At 33.1% G+C, this 26,265-nt stretch overlaps 1 protein-coding gene across 1 annotated transcript; it reads right to left on the reverse strand.

Annotated features, from left to right (window-relative positions):
• Nucleotides 1-17,587: 17,587 nt before the first annotated feature.
• Nucleotides 17,588-18,442, reverse strand: LOC150036069 (uncharacterized). The gene has a single exon (XM_090313679.1). The coding sequence runs from the start codon at nucleotides 18,362-18,364 to the stop codon at nucleotides 17,828-17,830; it is 537 nt and encodes a 178-aa protein (XP_090169805.1). The 5' UTR covers nucleotides 18,365-18,442; the 3' UTR covers nucleotides 17,588-17,827.
• Between the last annotated feature and the right edge of the window lie 7,823 nt (nucleotides 18,443-26,265).

Below are 26,265 nucleotides of genomic sequence, written 5' to 3' on the forward strand. Positions count from 1 at the left end.
CTTAAGTGATATACCTTTAATAGATACCATGGAAAATCATTTATGTTGTATAATAATTAGAATTCAATAATGACTAGATTTTAGGTTAATAGTTGATGTACTCACAACTTTGATACTAGATAGTTAAGTAATCGTCTTAATGTTATACTACTGATACACTAATATTATATATATTTCAAATTTTCTTTTTAATAAGTACTAACATACTATTGATATATCAACAATCCTATTTTTGCAAAAATTAAATAATTTACAAGCCCAAGTCCAAAATGTCCCACACGTTTAAATGTATTTATTGTTAGATATATTGCAGATACACTCATTTTTTACTTCAAATATTTACTAATTGATGTTTGATATGCTCATGTCTTATATCTGAGATACTGCTTATACACTTGGAATCTCATACTTATAAAATGAAATATACATACATTATTGATGTTAAAATATGTTATTGACCGAATGTTGGTTGTTGTTAGATATATTGTTGATATACTCATTCCTTACTTCAAATATTTATTGATTAATGTCTTGTGGACTCATGTTTCATATCTGATACACTACTGATTGAATTAGAATACAATGCTTATAATATGAAATTGATGAGGATAATTATTAAATTAATCATAAATATAAATGCTTTATTGGAAAATAGATTACTAATTGAAGGTTGGTTATTGTTACTTGTTTAGGTATAGTGTTGACACACTTGAAAAAATTATTTGATGTTTAGATATACTTTCGATACACACTTATCTTACTTAAAGTATTTAATTATTGATGTTTCATACACTCATATGTCTTATATTGTTGATACACCTGATATAACATACTTATAAAATGAGATACTCACACTTTTTACTTCGAAATAAGTTATCGAATGAATGCAGATTGTTGATATGTACACTTGAAATGTTAATTTTAGTTTTAGATATACTATGGAAATATCAAATTTAAAATATATCATTTGAGCATTTAAAGTATATCACTTCCACAAATGTGAAAATTAAAACTAGTCACTCCAAGAACTTTGGGCTTTAATGTTGGTGGAAAAAAAGTAAAAATGGATGTATAATGTCGATTTTTTTTAAGAAAAAATTGGATCATTAATGTCGATTTTAAACTGACATTAAAGATAGACAATAATGTCAGTTTAAAACTGACATTGTAGGCACCCATTTCTTTTTTTCTTTTTAGTAAAAAATATCCTCTCTTCGATTTCACTATCTTTCTTCTCTCTCCTTTCTCACTTCTCTTCTCCAAACAATCATCCCATTGACCGATCATCACCATTCGTGCAGCTCGTGCATGTCGTTTTTTGCCACTAAGCTCATCATTGGTCGTGCCATTCAACTTGCATGTAGTCCATTTTTGTTCAGCTCGTCGTCAGTCCGTTTATTTGTTGGTCCCGGTCATACAGATCTTTCCACGAGCATAGATAGATTTGGTCGGTCAGCTCGTTGTGCAGATCTTCGGTCGTACAGCTCATTCCAGTCATGCAGGCTCGTCGCTGACGTCGAATATATAGATCTAGTCATGGGCTTTTTCGATCCGGTGATCTATTTCGCTGATGTATTTGTGGGGTACTCCGACCCAGTCGTCGTCATGGTGATTCAACTCTGTTCGCTAGGTTCAATGCTCGCTGATCTTGTGCATTCGCCAGATTTACCGTTCTCAGGTCAGATCTATTCCAATCTTTGAGCTCTGGTTTAGATCTCTTCAAGCTTGTGGGTTGAGTGAAGTTCTTCACAATTTTTTTGTGGGTTGTATGAGTTGTTTGCTTGAACCAAAGGTAATTTTTTTTTTCATATTTATTTTCAATTTAGTAATTTAAAGTTATTTCATTCATTTTATTTTTATTCCAATGATCAAACTTCTTGAAATTTGAAATGTTGGAATGAAATTAGCTCAAGAATATGTACTTGGTTGATAGTCTTGGTTGGTGTGGTTCAAGTGTATATTAGAACCATTTTTTAAAATTATATTTTAGGCTTTAATATTTCATTTGTGTTATTCTTTTGAGTTTATCTCAAAATTTAATATAAACTAATTTAGGTATTGTTGTAGATTATGGTAATAAAATTTTAAAGTGTTGAAATGGAAGTTAGTTGATGAATACGAACTTATTTGATGGTCTTGCTATCATCTTTTTGTTTGGTAGCTAATGTACTTATAGAACATTTTCATGGGTTATATTTAAGTCTTAAAAATATTTTATTTTTGTTCTTTTGTGTTTGTCTCAAGTTGATATAAACAAGTTTTAGATCTTATTGTTTATTATGGTTAAGTTTACAAGCTTAAGATTACGTAATTTTTCCTTGTTATTGTTTGTCTCTTTTGTAGATTAAGTAGCATATTGTACAATCATGGATAAGTCATAGATGAAAATGAATAAAATGTTAACTGAATATGGTTTAGGGGTTTAGATGTTTATTAAAAATGGTCTACAACATTCAAATATGTTGAATGTCATGAGTTGCCCTTGTTTGAAGTGTGTGAATACAAAGACTATAAATGTGAACACAATAAGAGATCAATTATTTTTTAGTGGTAATCAAAGTTATCTATCATGGATTTCAAGGTGAATCATCACTGATTTAGAGACACAATGAAAATGTGTCTATTAGTGATAGAGACGAAGTTGATGAGGGTGATGTTGATGTTGATGACACAATTGGAATGTTTGAGGCTTCACACACAACTATTTTAATGAAAAATTCGATAAATTTGAAGAATTACTAGATGATGCGAAAAATTTATTGTATCCAAATTATTAAACTTTTACAAAAATATCTACATTGCTAAAGTTATATAACTTGAAAGCTAAATTTGGGTGGAGCGATAAGAGTTTCACTAAGTTGTTGAAATGAATTTGTGACATATTACCTACAAATTCCAACTTCTACTTGAAAATATTTTTGTACTCTTTGAATGAAGAACGAGAAGATTCATGCATGTAGCAAGTTACTTATTTAGAAAAGAACACAATGGGCAAGTTTTGTTGGCCGATTTGTGTAAGGCTGCACTTATTTTTATTTATTTTATTTTGTGGCTTAATAGAATGTAAATGCAAGTTTAGAATGAATTTGAAGTACCAATCGTTGTTTGTGGATAGACGAATTATTATTTAACCACGATCTTTTTATTGGAAGAATTTGTGTATAGTTTTATTGTTTATGGGTATTTGTTGTAAGTACTCATGGAAGTACTAATTGATGTTTGTGAAGGGAGAAATGATTATTAATATTATAGAAGTGTTTGGTATTTTTGATTGTAGTTTTGGAGAGATGGATGGTTCCATATGAGTGTTGGATATGAAAATTTTAATTATTGTTCTATGAAAGTGTGTTATCGACATATAAGTGTTGGTTAGTATGTTTATTCATATTTGACAAGTACTCATTGAATGGATTGCAAGTACTAAATGTTGTTTGTGGATGGACAAATTATTATTTATACTATGCTTTATTGTAGTTCTATGGAGGTGCATTATTGTATTTTAGGTAACTTTGTATTTAGTTTTGTGGTAAAGTTTATTGCTGTGTCTATTATTATGTTTTAGGTTCCGATTTCGTGTATTTATAGGTAGAAGAGAAATATTGTTGGCTTGCCACGTAGAACAATAAATATATATATAATGTAACAGGCACCTATTACAACAAACAAAATTTTAATATTCTTTTAATAGACTAAGATGGACATTTCTTGACTCAAAACAAGATATCTAATATCATTTTTAACTGTTTGACTAACATTAAAAATGGAGTGGACATTTTCTAAAAAAGGCATTAAAAAAATATCAAACAATTATTGAAATAAATTTGGTTAAATACCAACATAGAAAATGGTGTACAATGTCAGTTTCAACCGACGTTGAAGATAATTGACATTGAAATTTCGGTCAACTAAAATGCCGTTTAAGACAATCAACATTAAAAACTTTTTAAAGCACGATGTTCAATGTTAATTTTCATCCGACATTGTATCCCTATAATGTCAGTTTTAAACTGACATTAAAGTTTAATTTGATAGTAATGAGTTATAACTCAAATTCATATATTGACATACGAAAAATAAGTATATCCTACCATCGATATACTATTGATATGCTATTCCAAATATAAGTATAAACTAGTTATAAACTAGATATCGTAGGTTTAAATCCATCTATAAGTTTTATACTCAGATAAACCACCTAGACATAAGGTTATTTTTATTAGCTGAAAAAAACCTAAGTATAGATTTACCCAAACATTTAGAACACGTTAGTGGGAGATTAAATGTTATTAGCTCTCACGTCCTCAAGAGTTCACACCGTGAGATCCATGCTCGACTTCGTGTCGATTTTACCTCGATTGATCCATTCGAAAAGTGTTTCCATGGATCAATAACAAGGTGAATGAGAGAAGTCGTTCATAGTAAGTGAGTGAAGGAAATATGTCAACATTGTCCTATGGTCTCCTCCATTAGTTTGAACCGTGAGACTACTATGTTGCGTCTGCTGTCATTTTTAGGCAGCACTAGCTAGCCGTTAACCGCAGCGAACCCCACGAAGGGTTTTAATATAGGATTAGGAACAACCCAAGCTTCATTAAATGAATAAGGGTCTTATATTTCCATCTTTGGTATTTGTCTTCTATTTCGGAGGCATACTCATGCCGTTCTGTAAGATCTGAAAACGACGGGGCTATACTTACAAGACTTACTAAGTGTTAGTAAAGATCTGGACCAAAAATGTTAACTAAATGACTATTGGAATATGAGTTATTCTGGAGATAGTATTTCGTCAAGAATTGTCTTGCTCCTGTGAAGGAATTCTTGACTGCCCCTCGGTAGCAATTGTTCTAAATTACTTAAGTATCGTTGCAAAAATAATGATTATGGGTACATTATCACTTTGTTAAAACTTGATTGGATTTAAAAATAATTCACTTATTGAATTTGTTTATAATTTCAGAATGACGAGTTCAATTATACAATTGTTGGCATCAGACAAGCTGGTTGAGGATAGTTATGTGACATGAAAATCGAATTTGAACACGATACTTACGATAGATGATTTGTGATTTTTCTTAACGGAGGAATGTCCTCCCATTCTTAGCTCTAATTTCAATCGAACTGTTCAGGAAGCATTTGATAGATGGATCGGGGCGAATGATAAAGCCCATGCTTATGTCCTCGCCAGCTTATCTGACATTTTGGCGAAAAAATACGAGAATATAAGTATTGCCAAAGAGATTATGGAATCTCTGAGAGGGATGTTTGGACAACCATCCTTCACCCTGAGGCATGATGCTATCAAATACGTTTATAACAGCCGCATGAAAGAGGGGACCTCAGTTCGTGAACATGTCCTGGACGTGATGGTCCACTTTAATGTGGCAGAAGTAAATGATGTTGTGATGGATGAGAGAAGCCAAATTGGTTTTATTCTAGAATCTCTTCCAAAGAATTTTCTACAATTATGTACAAATGCATTGATGAATAAAATTGAATACAACTTGACTACTCTGCTGAATGAGTTGCAAGCTTTCCAGACTATGTTAAGAACAAGGGTCTGGAATCAGATGTAAATGTTACTTCTCCTGAGAAGAAAGAAACGTCCTCCAAGGCTGATGTTGCCTTCTATTCGTAGAATAAGAGTATTACAGTGAAGAAAGACAAAGGTAAAGGGAAGAAGAAGCCTGTTGGAAAGAAAAACAAGAAAACCACTGCAGACAAAGGGAAATGTTTCCACTGCAACGAAGAATGGCACTGAAAGAGAAATTGCCCTAAATACCTTGCTGAGAAAAAAAGCAGAGAAAGCTAAACAGGCAACTTAGTTCTTAAGGACCGCTTACTCAGCTTGACAAGTGGGAGAAGTTGTTGCTGAAGATGATATTACCTACTTTTGTAAATCTTGTAATGAACAAATTGTACATATATTTTTTTTTGAATGAAATGTTCATTTTTAGAAAATATGTTTGTTCTATCTCATAGCAACTTCTATTAAGAATCAAATTGTTAAAAGCCATTTGAAAATATTCAGATATTTAATGGCTAAGATCGAAGTATAATAAGTTTAAAGATTTCTAGATCTGACTGTTAACAAGAGTTGTTAAGATAGGTCAGATGCATCTTAATCAAAGAGTTGAGAGTACCTTAATGTAATGGGAGGAAAGTGTGCTTCCTAGTCATTATCGAGAATTAGGTGCAATCCCCATATAGTTTAATACGAAGCCTATTGTACACTAATATGTTTACAATGATTCTCTCGGCTAAAGTGTTTGAGAATCACCTAGTAAGACTAGAAATACCAGATTTAAATAACCTAGGGCAAGTGGGATAAATATTCGGTATAGGATACCGAAAGGTAAACCATGGGTATGGGATGCCCTAGTGTATTGTATTTATCTATAAAACATAGAAACTCAGTCTTATATATCAGATATATAAGTTACCACTGGAATTTTAGTCTAAGTGAGAGTTTGTTGGGTTTTATGTCCTAAAACTCGTGGTTTGTAAACAATAGAACTTATTCTGAAAATTCAATAAGTTGTTATTGAATATATTGTTTTTTTGAAACCAATAAACTTAATTCCCTTGACTATTACATGAGTACTTGAACTTTATGTGGAAACATAAAAGCGGATCAGGTTCAAGTAAATATTCAAAATGATCTATAGTATATGAATAAGGTTGGGTGCCTTATTCTGGTAACACTATTGGATGCAGCCTACCCTATGTTGTAAAGTGCTACAAACGAAGTGATCCTAATTCGTTCATGTTGGGACATGAGGAGTGGGGGTGTCTTGTGCAAATGATTTTTGTGCAAAATCGGACTATGAAACCAGTTACTCTTACTTTATAACACTGTTTACTGTTTAGGATTGATTATTTCAAAACAATGACCTAGGTAACTTGACCTTAATCCTGAGCTAACTATGAACTTCTATTTGTTCGAGATTATCCTTTGATCTGCAAACGGTAAGAGTAGACCAATTTCTCTGCTCAATAAACCTCCCATTTTGGGGATAAGATTGGATGAATAGCTAGGGACATAGTGTGCAAGATGGAATTCACTCCTACACGATTAGGGTTAATAGAGATGTTGTTCTTTTTAAGTGTTGATTCTTGGTCTTGAACAAGAGGTCTCACCCTCTCATTGGCTCGAGTGGGATCCAATTTGTTGATTGGATCACAAATCAATTGTTCACTAGGGTATCAGTAGGACTTAAGGAACAAGAGGTAATGTCGGGGGTAAAACAGAGATTCGACCCAACCGTTATTACGAACAACTTGTGAAGGGTTAACTTACTAATCATGGTTATATCAAGTGGACATAATATATCTACAGCGAGGGGAGTTCAGCTATGGGTTTTAGTATAATCACCCATTAGTTAACGAATGGGGGTTAGTTTGGTCTAATGAGTTTAGCCGATTAATCTCGGATCGTTGGAGGCCATGATCTGTGGGTCCACAAGATCCCCTACTAGCTCATAAATTGATTAGCTCTAGAATAGCGTAATAAGTTAATTTAAAATGTTCAAATTAGAATTAAACTAAATGGGAGAAATAATATTTAAATATGATTTAAATATTTGAAGATGGAGTTGTGTAAAATTAATTAGAATTATTTAAATTGTTTAAATTATTTTTTATTAATTTTATTAAGAAAATTAGTTTATGAAATTAATTTTTTAAAATTAATAATATTTTCAATTCTATAAAATAAAATTTATATATGAAATAAATTTTTAAAAATTGAAAAAGAGAGAAAAAACAAAATGGAAAGTTGACATTTTCCATTGTATTCTTCAAGTAGCTTACTAACAACCCACCATTTCAAGCATCAATTACTCCAAGTATGAGCTGCATATCATGCAACTAATCTCTTTGCATGATAGTCTGCAATATATTGAAGATATTGGAGTAGTTTTGAAGTAATGCAATCGATCAAATTTTTCTGAAAAATTCATGAGAAGAAAGGTGTTCTTCATTTTTCATTTGGGTTGCGGTAGTGAATTTTTCTCCAAATTCCTTTAATTCAGGCTTATTTTGAGTCTCACTACTCAATCTATTGCACCAAGAGGATAGTAGAGAAGATCTTGGGGTGGTCTACAACAAGAATGAGAGGAGATTAGCAGTTGGATTTAAGCTTTGAGGAAGTTCTACAAAGGTATGTCACGAAACCCATTTATTTATATTGAAGCATGCTTTCATTTCTGCGAAAATTAATGAATTAAAGTGTTTATGGATCCTTCTCACTTCCGCTACGCGTTGATACGTTCCAACAATTTTAATTCATATTTTGCTCATTAACCCTCATAATTCTAAGTAAAAGGCTATAATAGCTTGTATTTTTACAGGCTATCACACCCCTAAATTTAGAATCATGCTTGTCCTGAAGCATGCCTTATACTAGAGAAATTCAAACCTTGCCCTCTGGCTTTTCCTTTGCATTGACCAGCTTCTCAGAATATTCCCCTACACCTCTAATCTTAGTAGCAACACTCTCTTCAAACTTAGCCACTTCTTCTAAGAGATATTTTCTAAGTTTAATTATGACAAGCCTTTACTCAAAACTTTTTACTCATCGTAGACAACTTTGCTTTTAGCTTTTTACAATGCGACCATTCAAAATGATTCAAATCTTTGTGACTTATTATTAAAATAAGGCGTTGAACCTGGTTACGCTCTTCATTTTGGCTTACCCCCATGGGCGTCATGCGGGCATCCAATTCGGTTACGTGCCATATTCAACTCAAATTTTGTCTTAGCTAAATCTAGTTTGCACCAGATAGGGGAGTGGTTATTATGCATTGATTCTTGTCACCTACATTCATTTTGGCTCACCTGGATGAGTGTCATATAATGTATCCAACTATTGGTAGGTACCTTTCACAACTTAACTCTTATCAGCTTGGATTTCACCTTTGCGCTGTCAATGGAGTTTTTTTTTTTAAGCGTTGTCGCAATATTTATTTTCAACGCATTTTCTTAGACCAATCCCACCCCACAAATTTAGGTAGTAGTCGGGTCCTTCCCAAAAAGCTAAAGACAAATTTGTTCAAAGATGCGGTAAAAAGAGGTTTGAGTAGAAGTTTGCACATAATAAAACTTGAGACTGTCAAACTTTAAAGAAGCTACTAAAGTGAGGTGAGCCATGCTACATTTAGTTATGGATGCTAATTTATCAACGCAAAAAAAGGCAAGCGGGCAAAAGAGAATCTCAAAAGGATAATGCATGAAAGATAACAAGAAAAGAGTGATGCAAGCAGAGTGTCGATTGCGTTAATAACTTAGAATTCATGCGAAAGAAATAGTCATGCGTTGAATAAGGGAGAGAATTCTTCTTTTGAACAACACACTGAGAGGGAATTATTATCGCACCAAACAAGAGCGATTGCCACACCACATCCAAGAAAAGTAGCCGTAAATCCAAAACACAATAATCAAATAAATTAACTAAAGTTAACTTAGAAAGAAAAGTAAAGATAGAGTAGAAGACGTCCTTGGAGAAATTAGAGTGAAGTCACCGCAAGGATTCTTCCATGCAAGGGATCGAACTCACCTTCTTAGGTCAAGGGACTAATTTTCCTGACCACCAGAGCTTCTAGCATTCATTGGCCGTATGGCAGTAGCCATGCTTCTAAGATTGCTTCCAGCTCATGCGACAAATGACCTTTCAATCTCAGGGTCGGGCATAACATCTTCAGTCAAATATCGTTTGCAACTTGGTTGCATAAGCAACAATACGCCTAAGACCAAAAAGGGGGCCTGCGAAAACATAAAACTTAAACAAACTATTAGATGCCAAGTCCCCAGCAATGGCACCAAAAACTTGATGGAAAAAATAATTCTTGCTTTGATGATGATTGCTATGCCTTGATGGTCATGCAGTTATCATCCATTGATAAGAAGAATATGCGGTAATTGTGTATGCGATGACCATGCATTCTTACCACAAGTTTTCTTGCTCTCTCAACAAGTATAACGAGAATGCAATCTTCTCGAGATGATCCAAGGTCGAACACAGAGAATTGCAACTAAGGAATGCTTGTAAAGTAATGCATTTGAGGTGATGAATAAAAATAAAAAGAAAGAAGTTAATTAGTTGTGCGCTACTCATACACTTAGCTAAATAGACTAAGCAATTGAAGTTTGACTATGAGAATGGGTAGAGTTACGGCAACTGTTAACGCGTCATAAGATGCATGGAGAAGTAGAGTTGAGGGAAAATTTCATCAAGTCATTAAATTTGGTCGCAATGGTAATGCCAGCTCGCCACACTAACGCATGACACACCTCTCAGTGGTCAGCCGCGTGCTTATATCTCTATAACGCATGGTTGCGTTGAGCATGAGATTATTTCTATCTCTAGGAACACTGCTCACTTTACTTAACGAGTTCCACTATTTACCCTCTTGTGCAGTTGATTATATCTATTTAGCTCATAGAGAAGCATTGCGATAGCCTCGCACTAAGCAAAGAGGATTGACTCACTATACTCACGCAATGCACACCTCTTGGTGGTTTGTTACATGCTTCATATCTCTGTGCCACATGATTGAGCCAAAATGTAATACAATATATAGGTAAGAAGATGGGTAAAGGGCTAGATGTAGACAATCTTTTGCTTCCATCAAGTATGTCAAGGCTATATGTGGTGCCATGGATGGGCGGTGGAGTAGTCTCTTTTGAGCTCTATCTCGAGCGAAGCACCGATCGTTAATTCGTAAAGGATTGTGGGAAGGAAGAACTCTCAAAGACTGTTTGCTTATGCTCTCGTCTATGATCACAAGAATATGCTTAAGGTAGAGACCCGGATGCCTTGAATTTGGGCTCCAAGGATCCATTTATAGAGCTCAGTCGTCGATAACATTGGTAGTCCCACTCTGAATCATTACCATCACTGTTGAAATAGGTGAAATGTCATCATGATCGTATCTCTTTGATACTTCCAAGGTATGGGTTCATGATTGTTTCCTTCTGAAGAATCAACGCATTACACACACTTTGCGATCAACAATCTAACACGATTATCACTCTGTAGTTGCAGCATTTCATGCTACGAACTTATCTTCATGAAGATCAACGCATGCGATTAACTTTGCGATTGTCTGGGATCAACGCATGCAATCAATACCTGTGACAACTATAAAAATAGACATTTTGACGCAGAATAACGCATGATATGGGGTTAACGGGAATTTTCAATGTTGATTGACGAAAGCTCATTTTTCTACATGAATCCTTAGTCATTTTAATGCATATTTTACTCATCAACCCTCATAATTCTATGTAAAAGACTGCAATGGCTTGTATTTTTACAATATATCACTGATTTAGTTACTCTCTTTGCATCTATAAATGTATCTGATAATCTATTTGCTATATTTTGCAAATGAATTATTTTCTGAACTTCAAGTTCACATTGATCTGTACGGGGAACTTAGTCGTTGTGGTATCATATCCAATATATATTTCTGACCTCCTTTGAGGACCCATCTTCATACATTGTGGTGGAACAATTGGAAAGTGATGTTGCATACAAACTAGTATGTCCCCATACAGATGAAAGAAGCTCAGCTCTTATAAGTAATGGTCTTACAATTAATTGTAAACATTTTATGAATGATTCCGCTAAACCATTTTGTATATGAACATGAGCTATAGGATGTTCACTTATCCCAATTGACATATAATAATTATCAAAAGCATGGGATGTAAATTCACCATCATTATCAAGACAAATGGTCTTAATTGTATAATCAGGAAATCATGCTTTTAACTTAATTATTTGAGCAAGTAATTTTACAAATGCAAGATTTTGACGTGATAATAAGCACACGTATAACCATCTACTCGATGCATCTATTAATACCATAAAATATCTAAATGGTCGACTTGGTGGATTAATAAGTACACATATATCACCATTAATTCGTTCTAAAAATGTAGGTGATTTAGTCACCGCTTTAGAAAGTGATGGTCTAATTATTAATTTGCCTTGAGAGCAGGCATCATATGATAATTCATTAGATTGAAGAATCTTATAGTTCTTCAATGGATGTCCATTTGAATTCTCAATAATTCTTCTCATCATTATAGATCCCAGATAACTCAATCGGTCATACCAAATTATAAATATGTATAGATTCATGAACTTCAAGTTCATTATTGCATATGTTTCAGTTACTCGTATATAAGTATAATACAATCAAGAAGATAAAGCAGGCAATTTTTTCGATATACGTATTTTAGTCGAGACAATAGAGATAATTTATAGATATTCCACATTATTCTTACTATCCATCTCAATATGATAACCATTGCATCGTATATCTTTAAAACTTAGAAGATTTCTATTTGATTAACTAGAGAACAATGCATTGTTAATTGTAAATTTTATTCTTTTAGGCAAAATGATATTTTCTTTTCCAAAACATTCGATCAAGTTTGCAAAACCTGATATAGTATTTACTTTTGCTTTCAGCATTGTCAATTTGGAAAAGTATTTTTTATTTATAAGTATTCTGTGTGTAGTTGCACTGTCTGCTAGACATAGATCTTCTTTGCTCATTTTCTAATCACCCAACATATGAAAATGATCCATGTTTCTTCATTAAAAAAAAATAATTTTAACAAGAAAAACAACACTTAAAATATACAAAAGTTTCTAAAAAAATACGAAGATAAGAAAACAGCAACATTAAGTCTACATATTCTCAAAGTTGAAAGAAACACTTGATGTTCCACCAACTGTGTCGATATTCTCTTCAGGTGATTCAAAGAAGTCCGCCACATCCAAATTTGTCATGTGGGATGGGTGAAATATGTCATTATCCTGGTACACAAAATTTGCTTCAACATTTTTCTCTTTTTCCTTTAGGAAGCCTTGATAGAGATCAACTAAGCGTTTTGACGTACCTGTCACCACTGCCCAGTCATTCCGCATTGGAAGTATTTATTTTCAACACTCTTTGAACTTTTATCTTTTGGAGCTTTTCCTTTGTGATCATCATTTTGTATGGTTCTTTTGAAATTTAAATGATTAGAACAACCATCACGAAAATAATAATTATTTCTTCCTCTACCACGATCATGACCTCGACCACGGTTATTCACGTTCACATCATTCACTTCAGGGAATAGTGTTGTTCCAATTGGTCGAGATTCATAGTTCTTCATCAATAACTCGTTATTTTGTTCGGCCACGAGAAGACAAGAAATTAGTTCAGAATATTGTTTAAAACTTTAGTTCACAATATAGACAAAGTGACAAGTAGGATGTGGACATGCACGGACACAAAGAGTGCACATGGACAATATGAAAAATGACACATGACATGTAGGACACTAAGCATAGGATATCTATTTTTATGATATTTATAATAGAATGTACTATGAAAGACGAGTTTAAAAAATTAATTTTTAGAAATTCCAAAGGATCAAAAAAGAATTAAAATCTTGATTGTAACTTACTCTTAAAATATTTTCAAAGCGGCGGTTTCTATTCATAGCAGAAAAACTAATTACAATTTGCGATACTTTTTTTACTTTTGCGGATTTGAAAAGGTAAAAGTCCAAAATACCCTCTACTATATGTTGAATATAAATGATATATTATTGATATAGATCATTTTAAGTATTATCAAATTACTTAAGTGATATACCTTTGATAGATACCATGGAAAATCAATTTTGATGTATAATTATTAAAATTCAATAATGACAAGACTTTATGTTGATGTACTCACAACTTTTATACTGGATAGTTAAGTAATCGTTTTAATGTTATACTACTGATACAATAATATCGTATATATTAAAAAATTTCCTTTCTAATAAGTATTAACATACTACTGATATACCAACCATTCTAATTTTGCAAAAATTAAATAATTTACAAGTCCAGTCCAATTGAAATAACGGGAGGTCCAAAATGTTCTACACGTTTAAACTATGTTTGTTGTTAGATATATTGCAGATACACTCATTTTTTACTACAAATATTTACTAATTGATGTTTGATATGCTCATATCTTATATGTGAGATACTGCCTATACACTTGGAATCTCGTACTCACAAATTGAAATATGCAAACTTTAGTTTGAAGCACATTATTGACTAAATGTTGGTCGTTGTTAGATATATTGTTGATATACTCATTTCTTACTTTATATATTTATTGATTAACGTCTGATGCACTCATGTTTCATATCTGACATACTACTTATTGAATTGGAATACAATGGTTATAAAATTAAATTGATGAGGAGAATTATTAAATTAATTAGTATATTAAATTGATGGTAAATATAAATGCTTTATATCAAAATAGATTACTGATTGAAGGTTCGTTGTTGATACTTGTTATGTACACTGTTGATACACTTGAAAAAAGTATTTGACGTTCAGATATATTTTTGATATACCCTTATCTTACTTCAAGTATTTAATTATTGATGTTAGATACACTCGTATGTCTTATATTACTAATACACTTGAAATATTATATTTATAAAATGAGATACTCACATGTTTTACTTCAAAATAAGTTATCGATCTAATGCATGTTGTTTTTAGATAGATTGCTGATATGTACACTTGAAATGTTAATTTTTTATTTTTTATTTTTAGATATACTGTGGATATATCAAATTTAAAATATATCATTTGGGCATTTAAAGTATATAACTTCAAAACTTGTGAAAATTAAAATTAGTCACTACAAGAACTTTGGGCTTTAATTTTGGTTGAAAAAAATAAAATGGATGTATAATGTCGTTTTGTTTTTTTTTTAAAAAAAAGTGGATCTTTGATGTCGATTTTAGTCATGGGCTTTTTTGATCCAATCATCTATTTGTCTGATCTACTAATGGGGTCTTCCGACCCTGTCGTCGGCATGGTGATTCAGCTCTATTTTCTAGGTGCAACGCTCGTCGATCTTGTGCATTCGCCAGATTTACCCATCTCAGGTCAGATCTATTCCAATCTTTGAGCTCTGGTTCAGATCTCTTCAAGCTTGTGGGTTGAGTGAAATTCTTCACAATTTTTGTGTGGGTTGTTTGAGTTGTTTGCTTGGACCAAAGGTAAAATTTTCTTTTCATATTTATTTTCAATTTCGTAATTTAAAGTTATTTCATTCATTTTATTTTTATTCCAATGATAAGCTTCTTGAAATTGTGAAATGTTGGAATAAAATTAGTTTAAGAATATTTGGTTGATAGTCTTACTTGGTATGATTCTAGTGTACATTAGTACCATTTTTTAAAATTATATTTTAGCCTTTAATATTTTATTTGTGTTATTCTTTTGAGTTTATCTCAAAATTTAATATAAGGTAATTTACTTATTGTTGTAGATTATGGTTCATAAGATTTTAAAGTGTTGAAATGAAAATTAGTTCATGAATACAAATTTATTTGATGGTCTTGCTATCATCTTTTTGTTTGGTTGCTAATGTGCTTATCGAACATTTTCATGGGTTATATTTTAGTCATGAAAATATTTTGTTTTTGTTCTTCTGTGTTTGTCTCATGTTGATATAAACAAGTTTTAGATCTTCACGTTGATTATGGTTAAGTTTACAAGCTTAAGGTTACATAATTTTTTCTTGTTATTGTTTGTCTCTTTTGTAGATTAAGTCGCATATTGTACAATCATGGATAACTCATGGATGAAAATGAATAGAATGTCAACTGAATATGGGTTAGGGGTTGAGATGTTTATTAAAAATGTTCTACAACATTCAAATATGTTGAGTTTTATGAGTTGCCCTTGTTTGAACTGCGTGAATGAAAAGACTCTGAATATAAACACAATAAGAGATCACTTATTTTTTAATGGTATAAATCAAAGTTATCAGACATGGATTTTTCACAGTGAATCATTACTAATCTAGAGAAACAATAAAAATGTGTCTACTAGTAATAGAGATGATGTTGATGAGGATGATCGTGATGTTGATTACACAGTTAGAATGTTTGAGACTTCAAACAACTATTTTAACGAAAAATTCGATAAATTTGAAGGATTAGTAGATGATGCGAAAAAACTATTGTACTGAAATTATAAAACTTTTACAAAAATATGTACCTTGGTAAAGTTATATAATTTGGAAGCTAAATTTGGATGGAGTGATAAGAGTTTCACTGAGTTATTAAAATTAATTCATGACAAATTACCTAGTCCTAATCAAATTCTAACTTCTAATTGAAAAAGATTTTGTGTACACTTACAATGAAGTATGAGAAGATTCATGCATGTAGCAACGATTGTTACTTGTTTAGAAAAGAACACAATGGGCAAGTTTTGTTGGCCGATTTGTGTAAGACTGCACTTATTTATTATTATTATTACTTTGTGTCTTAATAGAATGTAAATGCTAGTTTAAAATGAATCTTGACGATTTTTGAGTAAAATATGCAAGCTTAGAATGAATATGAAGTACCAATCATTGTTTGTGTATAGACGAATTATTATCTAACCATGATCTTTTTCTTGGAAGAATTGGTGTATAGTTTTATTATTTAGGGGTATTTGGTGTAAGTACTCATGTAAGTACTAATTAATGTTTGTGAAGGGAGAAATGATTATTAATATTATAGAAGTGTTTGGTATTTCGTATTACAGTTTTGAAGAAGCGGGTGGTTCCATATGAGTGGTGGATATGACAATTTTAATTATTGTTCTATGGAAGTGTGTTGTCGATATATAAGTGTTGGTTAGTGTGTTTATTCATATTTGATAAGTACTTATAGAATGGATTGGAAGTACTAAATGTTGTTTGTGGATGGACAAATTATTACTTATACTATAGAAGTGTGCTTTATTGTAGTTCTATGGAAGTGTATTATTGTATTTTAGATAACTGTGTATTTAGTTTTGTGGTAGAGTATATTGTTGTGTCGATTGTTTTATTTTAGGTTTCGGTTCTGTATATTTAAAGGTAGCAGAGAAATATTGTTGGCTTGCCACACATATAGTGTAACAGGCACACTTTACAACAAAATAATTTTATTTTTTTTTTTACGTTTTTTTAATTAAATAAGATGGACATTTCTTGACCCAAAATGAGACACCTAATGTCGTTTTCAACTGTTTGACTGACATTAAAAATTGATAGGACATTTTTAAAAATGAGAAATTAAAAATAATATCGGACAATTATTGAGATAATTTGGTAAAAAACTGACATAGAAAATAGTGTACAATGTTGGTTTTCAACCAACATTGAAGATAATTGACATTGAAATTCCAGTCAACTATAATGTCGATTTAAGACAATCGATATTAAAAACGTTTTGAAACACGATCTTCAATGTCAATTTTCATTCGACATTGTACCCCTATAATGTCAGTTTTAAACTGCATTAAATCCCAATTTTGTAGTAATGAGTTATAACTCAAATTCATATATTGACATACGGAAAATAAGTATATTCTACTATTGATATGCTATTCTAAATATAAGTATATCTTGCAGGTACTTTAAATTAATAATGGCTAATCAATCTCATATGTATCCATTTAAATTGGTTTTTTCCATCATTTTCTTCAAGGGTGTTAGAATTGCTTAAACTACATAGAAACACATCATTGAAACTATCACACACGAAAATAAATATCTATTCATAATATGATGTTTTATAAGGAACATTCTATAACTATAAAAATACTCTTGACGAGAATAGAAACGACATACATAAAAATCTCACACACTTACTAGAAATGATGATTAAAGGGAAAAATATAAAAAAAAAAAGACAATACATAGTTCAGTGTTGTATATATAATAATGTATGTTTAATCCATTTGTTGCAGATCTGAATATGTTAATCAAGGTTTTGTTGCGGTTGTGTGGGGTGGGTTAAATGAAGGGAAAGGCATGTCCTTTGGAAGAGTCGGAAGGATTGACTTTGGGAGGGAGGGCAATTCAGGTAATTTAGGGAGTTCTAGTTTAGGTATATTTGGTAATTCAGGTAGCTTTGGAAGCTCAGGCTTTGGTAGATTTGAAACTTCAGATAACTTGGGAAGATCAAACTTGGGCAAGCTTGGAACTTCAGGAAATTTTGAGAGATCAACATTAGGTATTTTTGGTAATTCAGATAACTTTGGAAAATCAGGAATTGTAGGCTTTTCCAAGGGTGGAAGGTGAGGCAATGGAGGTAACTCGACCTTCGGTACTGGAGGAAGCTCGGGCTTCGGCAAAGTTGGTATCTTTGGCTTTGGAAGCTCTTCGGGCACCTTAGGTAATGGCATCTCCAATAGATGTCTTGCGCTCACTATCGTGATTAAGAAATCAAAATTCATCAACATAAGAATACCAAGTAATATAAGAGGAAATGTTAAGGTTGAAAAACCATGAGTAGCCATTGAACTTCAAAACAAAAGACTAAAGCGATAATAACACAAGGCTATAGATTATCGTCCCGAAATGATCTTGAATAGATATGTAAGTGTTGATGATCTCCCTTTGTAGCATGTTAGAGATATTTATAGTAGAAGAAAAGAGATGATGGTTAAAGAAGTGTTAGTTCAACTTTCCCACCTACACATATGACTACTGTCTCTAAAATGCAATGTATGGCCTTCTAAATTTGAGCAGCTTTCTTCCAAGATTAAAAATCATAAAAATTAAAAATAAATTAAAAAATAGAATGTATATATATATATAAAGAATTCAAAGTTAGTTGCAACAAAAGTTAAGCTCCAACGTGTCTCTAACGATTTATTTATTTATGTTTAGAGGTAAAAATTAACAATTACTTATTTGATAGTTTATATGTAATCTTTAATTCTGAAAGAATAGTCAACAAAAAGAATATATATTTGAATTAATTAATTACATACTCTCCAAAACAAGTTAATCAAGTAATATATGTTGAGGTTGACACATGTAGTACTATTAATTTCACACTTTGATAGACATGTTTTCAGCACTAAAACCTTTACTCTTCTTTACTCACTTTACTATTTTCAAACATGCAAGAGTAAGAATAAATGTTGAAGATGGCGACCGGAAGAAATCTTCTCTGAGACGAAGAAAGTTGCAAAGATTAATTTTCAGAAATAAGGAGAAGGAAGAAGGATGAGACAGATTTTATTTCATTAGGCTCGATCGAACTGCATGAGTCTTTAGATTCATCCACTCACATATATGCATAAATCTCGAAAAGAGGCATTGGTTGAAGGATAAATTTTTGGCCAATCACAAAATACTACGTCATTCACTAAATTAATGACTAAACTCAAAGTAATTGAACTTGTGACTAATTAGAAGATGTGTCCCCAAATTGAAGTTGAAGACATAAATTGGCAAACTCTGGTGATATCACGTGTTTTCATCACAAACGTTGGATTGAGTGAAATTAATTTGACCAATTTGATATATAATTTAGGCTAAAGTCTAATTGAACGCAAAAATGTGCTTAATTTGGCCCAAAGGCAAAGTAGGTCCAAGTCCAACTAATTAGGCCCAAGGGCTAGGCCTATGGACCAACCAAGCCCAATCTCACGAAACCCACCAGAGAACTCTATAAATAGATGAGCTCTCTTCATTTGTGGGGTTCAACAATTCTATATTCTAAAGAGCCCAGAGAGAATTCCACGCTCCTTGCATAATCGTTGAAGACACAAGTCTCCTGAAGATACAAGACTCTTCCAAGACTTCAACTTCAAGAAAATCACGTGCTCCACTTCTTCAAGTCAAGCGTATGCATTCAACTGAGAGAGAATCAGAGGATCGAGTACTAGAGATCAAACCACATTACATCAAATCAACACCAACATCAACACAGTTCTACTCTACGAAACAAGTTTCTCTAGAAATCTCGTGCGAACAATAATTAATTAATTTGATTTTATTTTATTTAATTTAATATAATTAATTTAAATTAAATATTAAGATTAACTCCTTGTAGTGACAGGGGAGTTAGCGTGAGTGGAGAGGGGAGTTAACTTCCCTTACTTGCTATGCAGAAGTGTTCAACATTTGAAAAAATAGAACTTACTAAAAAATAGTTCTCTTACACTCACTTTCAATCATCTCTCAATCTCTCACCACTCTCACAAAATTGTTTCTCTGTGAAAGATAGAAAATCTCTTCCCCTTGTCTTCTGAAAGAGGTTTCCACAAACCTTTTCATTGCTGGAGAAAAGTAGGAAAGACCTTGTGGTCGTTTCTTGTTCAAGACTGGAAGAAGAGTTGCTGAGAGATCGTAATCACAACGAGGAATTATAGAAGATGGAAAATTGTCTTTAAAGGTAACTCCTTTTTTCTCTGAAAATCTTCACTCTATATAATTTTCTGTAAGTTCGAAACATAAACTAAATATATTTAAACCTCTCTATAATTTTCTATGAGTTCGAAACATAAACTAAAAGCATATGGGTTCACATGCTTTTTGGGATTCCCTTCAAGCTCGATATTAGAATTGTAATTTGACGAGACCATCTTAAATTGGGAACCCTTTAGTAAATTTTGATTCTTTTTAATAACTTCTTCCATTTTTTTTCTGAGTTATTCTCACAATCAAAACCCTTCCTATTTTATCACATTGGTTCCCTTGGAATTCAACATAGCATCACTTGTTCCACAATCTAGAATAGAGAACATAGTTTTACTTTGGCTAGTAAGATAACATGACCAAATGATATCAATGTTTTTATCATTATTTAAAATCATATTTAAAAATATTATTAATCCTTGAATAAAATGAAATAATTACTTCCCACAGATAATTAATAAATGAAATAATTGTAGAAAGAGCCCGAAGATATTTTACGATAGTTAATCTATCACATATATATTCTTCAAATGTCACACCCCCTCCCAGATTACCTTCATATCCTGGAAGAAGATGTGATGGTAGCAGTTACTAACGCTGTTGCCACCACTTACCACCCTAACCCACAAAACTTGAGTGCCAACCTAATAACTAATATTAATGCATACAAACAGCTCGCCTTTAGAAGGCTCCATATACATTATATGATCACATGCAGACAGTCAGGACATAATATTTACAAGAGAAGTATTCATAGTTGGACTCAAACTTCACTAACAAGCCCTGATCCCCCTCAAAACACGTGTACATAGATATAGACCATCAACCTATGTTCTTCTTAACCAGCCAGGCCTTTTAGTGGTAAGAAGTAGCAGGATCAACCTTGAGCAACTACTACCTGGAAAAGGAAAACATAGAAAATCTATAAGCTAGTAGCCTAGTGAATGACTGTAAAAATCATTTTATACCATGCTTTACATTATAATAACATGTACATATATTGAGAAACATTTTAAGCAACTTCTTTTAAACATACACATTAATAAACATCCTTAAACATCATTAAACCTTAGTTGAGAACGAGCATACATCGCTCTAGCTCCCAACGTCTGTATCCAACAAATAGACCCATACTTCGGCCTCTCTTGCTAGTATATGGTTTAGGAGACCCATACTTTGGCCTCTCATTTAGAACTACCTACGTGCATATGGAATTTTCTAAGTATCATCATCACCATAGGTACTATTACCTAGATACCTTCTCTTCGTCCTTCTGTACTGGGTTATTTTCTAGCATCAATTCAAGCTTTAATTGCAAACCATTTTCATAAAGAGTCATTCAATCATAGCCTTTCTCCAAAAACACATGCTTCATCATAGGAACTTGAATTTTGTAATGAATTCACAATATACCTTGGCATGCGTTATAACATATACAAGTTGGAGAAGAAACGTTATGAAATTCATTAAACATTTGTTGCTTGAGAAAGTATAAACTCATCATCAACATTACTGTAAATTGCATGGTCTTTTATGCATAAACATTGAAAACATTAAGTTCATTTTAGTGACTCACAACTCGTCGAGGCTCTTAATGGGTTATATGTCTCCCCTAGTTCCTCTTGGCCTGTAAGGACATAATTCTTGGTTAGCTTTTTAGAATTCCCATCAAAATGCTTCAAGTAGTTTGTTTACTAGTGAAACCTTTAACAACAAGACTAGCTTCACTAGCGAGAGCCATCATGAGCGAGATCACCCTCATGAGCGAAATCCTCATGAGCGAGATCCTCATGAGCGAGATCAAGCATTTCACTAGTAAGAGCTCATCATAGCGAGATTTACCACTTCTAACAATATTTGTATATTCACCAGCGAGATTCAGTCCAAAATTTTCAGCAAGATTCTCTTCTTGAGCGAGATTCAGCACAAAACTAGCGAGATTATCATCCTGAGCGAGATTCACATCTTCTTTATCTCGCTCTCGCTCTCCATGGCGAGTTGCTTGCTTGATCTTCCCAAGTAGCTGCCTGCTTACGCATCAAATTCCTGTTTCAACTTCAAAAATTCATTACTCAAATTCCATAACTCAAGAAAGTTTCTTCTACAAACTTATTTGGAATTGAGTTATCTTACCTTAAAATATCAGCCCTAAATTCCTTGTAATTTGGCATGGAGTTTTCAATCTTCACCTCTGACCTTGATTAATCCAAGAACTTGACCCTTCTACAAATTCTTTACTTTTCGTCCTTCTTCTTGTGAGATCTTCCTTCGACAGATCAACCTTGAAAACTAGATCCTCCTAGCTTTTAAATGGAATCGTTCTCACTTAATTTGCTCGAGTCATTTGCCAAAACCATGGTTCTAAAGTTCACCTTCCTTTTTATACTTCCGGCTGCCTCTCATGTTTCAATGTCAAACCGCCACGTCATCCAGCACTAACTTAGTGCTTCCGGCCAATAAGTCTCTTTAATCATTCTTTCTTCTTTCTCTTTTTTTTCCTTCTTTTCTTCCTTTGTAATCCCCTGTAATTACACCATAAATTTCCACTTATCAACTAATTAACATAATATCCTCGTGGCTAAACATACTTATGTAGAAAATGTAGAATTCGGGGTTTACACTTAAGGCGTTGATCGTTAAAGTGCTATGCGATGGCACTAAGCGATCGTGTAGTTCTTCGTGGGAGATAAGCGATGCGTTGAAGTGTTAGACGATGGCACTAAGCGATCGTGTAGTTCGGGTGGAAGCTAAGCGATGCGGTGAAGAGCTATGCGATACCACTACACGATCGTTTACCTATTTGCTGTAGCTAAGCGATGCAGTGAAGAGTTATTCGATAGTAGTACACGATCATTTACTTATGTACGGCAGTTAAGTGATGCGTCGAGAGCTATGCGATAACACTACATGATGGCTTACCTTTGTGTGCGCGCTAAACGATCAAGACGAGGCGTTATACAATGGTGATAAGCGATCTGGTAGTAATTGTCTGGCGTTGGACGATGGAGCTGAACGAAGTGTTAGACACTAAGTGATCGTGTAGCGTTGCCCGACACTAGAGGATGACATTATGTGATAAAAGGTAGACACTACACGATCGTATACCTTGGTCAGGCGCCATGCGATCGTGCTACACGATCACGCAAATACTAAACGATCAGGGAAACGCATGACGATGGTCGTCAATGCTAAACAATGAGCCTTAACGAGATATTGAGCATGGAGCGAGAGCAGTCGGTTCGACAAGTTCTCTTGAGGTTCGGTCTTTTTCAGCCACAAATGATTTTTGGCTGGTCCGGTTCAAACATGGTTTGTCTGGTTCAGACGATTCGAGTCCGGTTCAAGCTACTTGAGTTCATTTTGGAGCGGTTCGAAAGCGGTTCAAAAGCTGTTTGTAATAATTAGGTTTTTGATTGCTTGCTTATGCCAAAACTAAAGCCATATCAGTTAGTGTTTAATTATTTATGCATGTGATGTATGTTATAATTAAATAAATCTTGTATGTGCATACAGTATGCCATGTAGATTTAAAATCCCACTATAGGAAGCATGTTACATGCATTGAAAGTATGTTATAATATGTTATAATATATAGTATGCATGTTAGGGTTTCTTTTATTTAATATAATATTTATATTAGATATTGAATGCCTTTTTTGTATGTTGTGGATGTTTAGAATGTCTTAAATTTTGTAATATGTTATAAAGTTGACTTAAACGTTTAAAATCCATTAGAAAGAACAGCTGCATGCTCACTTAGGTTAACCACTTGTTTTAATAGTTAAAATAGGTTGTTAAACTTGTAAAACTAGAGTTACAAACTCAACCGGTATATAATCCTATCAAAGGCTGGGGGTATTTAAGTTGACGGTCTACGGAAGACCTCCTACCTAGGGATTATGGTCGAATAATTGAGCGTTGGTAACCAATTTTATGAGCATTCGTGAGTGGTGTGAGGTAATAAAAATAGTTATAAACTAGATATCGTAGGTTTAAATCCATCTATAAGTTTTATACTCAGATAAACCACCTAGACATAAGGTTATTTTTATTAGCTGAAAAGAACCTAAGTATAGATTTACCCAAACATTTAGAACACGTTAGTGGGAGATTAAATGTTATTAGCTCTCACGTCCTCAAGAGTTCACACCGTGAGATCCATGCTCGACTTCGTGTCGATTTTACCTCGATTGATCCATTCGAAAAGTGTTTCCATGGATCAATAACAAGGTGAATGAGAGAAGTCGTTCATAGTAAGTGAGTGAAGGAAATATGTCAACATTGTCCTATGGTCTCCTCCATTAGTTTAAACCGTGAGACTACTATGTTGCGTCTGCTGTCATTTTTAGGCAGCACTAGCTAGTCGTTAACCGCAGCGATCCCCACGAAGGGTTTTAATATAGGATTAGGAACAACCCAAGCTTCATTAAATGAATAAGGGTCTTATATTTCCATCTTTGGTATTTGTCTTCTATTTCGGAGGCATACTCATGCCGTTCTGTAAGATCTGAAAACGACGGGCTATACTTACAAGACTTACTATGTGTTAGTAAAGATCTGGACCAAAAATGTTAACTAAATGACTATTGGAATATGAGTTATTCTGGAGATAGTATTTCGTCAAGAATTGTCTTGCTCCTGTGAAGGAATTCTTGACTGCCCCTCGGTAGCAATTGTTCTAAATTACTTAAGTATCGTTGCAAAAATAATGATTATGGGTACATTATCACTTTGTTAAAACTTGATTGGATTTAAAAATAATTCACTTATTGAATTTGTTTATAATTTCAGAATGACGAGGTCAATTATACAATTGTTGGCATCAGACAAACTGGTTGAGGATAGTTATGTGACATGAAAATCGAATTTGAACACGATACTTACGATAGATGATTTGTGATTTTTCTTAACGGAGGAATGTCCTCCCATTCTTAGCTCTAATTTCAATCGAACTGTTCAGGAAGCATTTGATAGATGGATCGGGGCGAATGATAAAGCCCATGCTTATGTCCTCGCCAGCTTATCTGACATTTTGGCGAAAAAATACGAGAATATAAGTATTGCCAAAGAGATTATGGAATCTCTGAGAGGGATGTTTGGACAACCATCCTTCACCCTGAGGCATGATGCTATCAAATACGTTTATAACAGCCGCATGAAAGAGGGGACCTCAGTTCGTGAACATGTCCTGGACGTGATGGTCCACTTTAATGTGGCAGAAGTAAATGATGTTGTGATGGATGAGAGAAGCCAAATTGGTTTTATTCTAGAATCTCTTCCAAAGAATTTTCTACAATTATGTACAAATGCATTGATGAATAAAATTGAATACAACTTGACTACTCTGCTGAATGAGTTGCAAGCTTTCCAGACTATGTTAAGAACAAGGGTCTGGAATCAGATGTAAATGTTACTTCTCCTGAGAAGAAAGAAACGTCCTCCAAGCCTGATGTTGCCTTCTATTCGTAGAATAAGAGTATTACAGTGAAGAAAGACAAAGGTAAAGGGAAGAAGAAGCCTGTTGGATAGAAAAACAAGAAAACCACTGCAGACAAAGGGAAATGTTTCCACTGCAATGAAGAATGGCACTGAAAGAGAAATTGCCCTAAATACCTTGCTGAGAAAAAAAGCAGAGAAAGCTAAACAGGCAACTTAGTTCTTAAGGACCGCTTACTCAGCTTGACAAGTGGGAGAAGTTGTTGCTGAAGATGATATTACCTACTTTTGTAAATCTTGTAATGAACAAATTGTACATTTATTTTTTTTTGAATGAAATGTTCATTTTTAGAAAATATGTTTGTTCTATCTCATAGCAACTTCTATTAAGAATCAAATTGTTAAAAGCCATTTGCAAATATTCAGATATTTAATGGCTAAGATCGAAGTATAATAAGTTTAAAGATTTCTAGATCTGACTGTTAACAAGAGTTGTTAAGATAGGTCAGATGCATCTTAATCAAAGAGTTGAGAGTACCTCAATGTAATGGGA

Source organism: Benincasa hispida, chromosome 5 (assembly GCF_027475165.1).
Source record: "Benincasa hispida cultivar pf3 chromosome 5, pf3_genome.v1.1, whole genome shotgun sequence".
NCBI classification, from domain to species: domain Eukaryota; kingdom Viridiplantae; phylum Streptophyta; class Magnoliopsida; order Cucurbitales; family Cucurbitaceae; genus Benincasa; species Benincasa hispida.

Bases quoted from the DNA above. Each gene is read 5' to 3' on its own strand.
- LOC150036069 (XM_090313679.1), bottom strand. From the start codon at position 18,364: ATGGCTACTCATGGTTTTTCAACCTTAACATTTCCTCTTATATTACTT.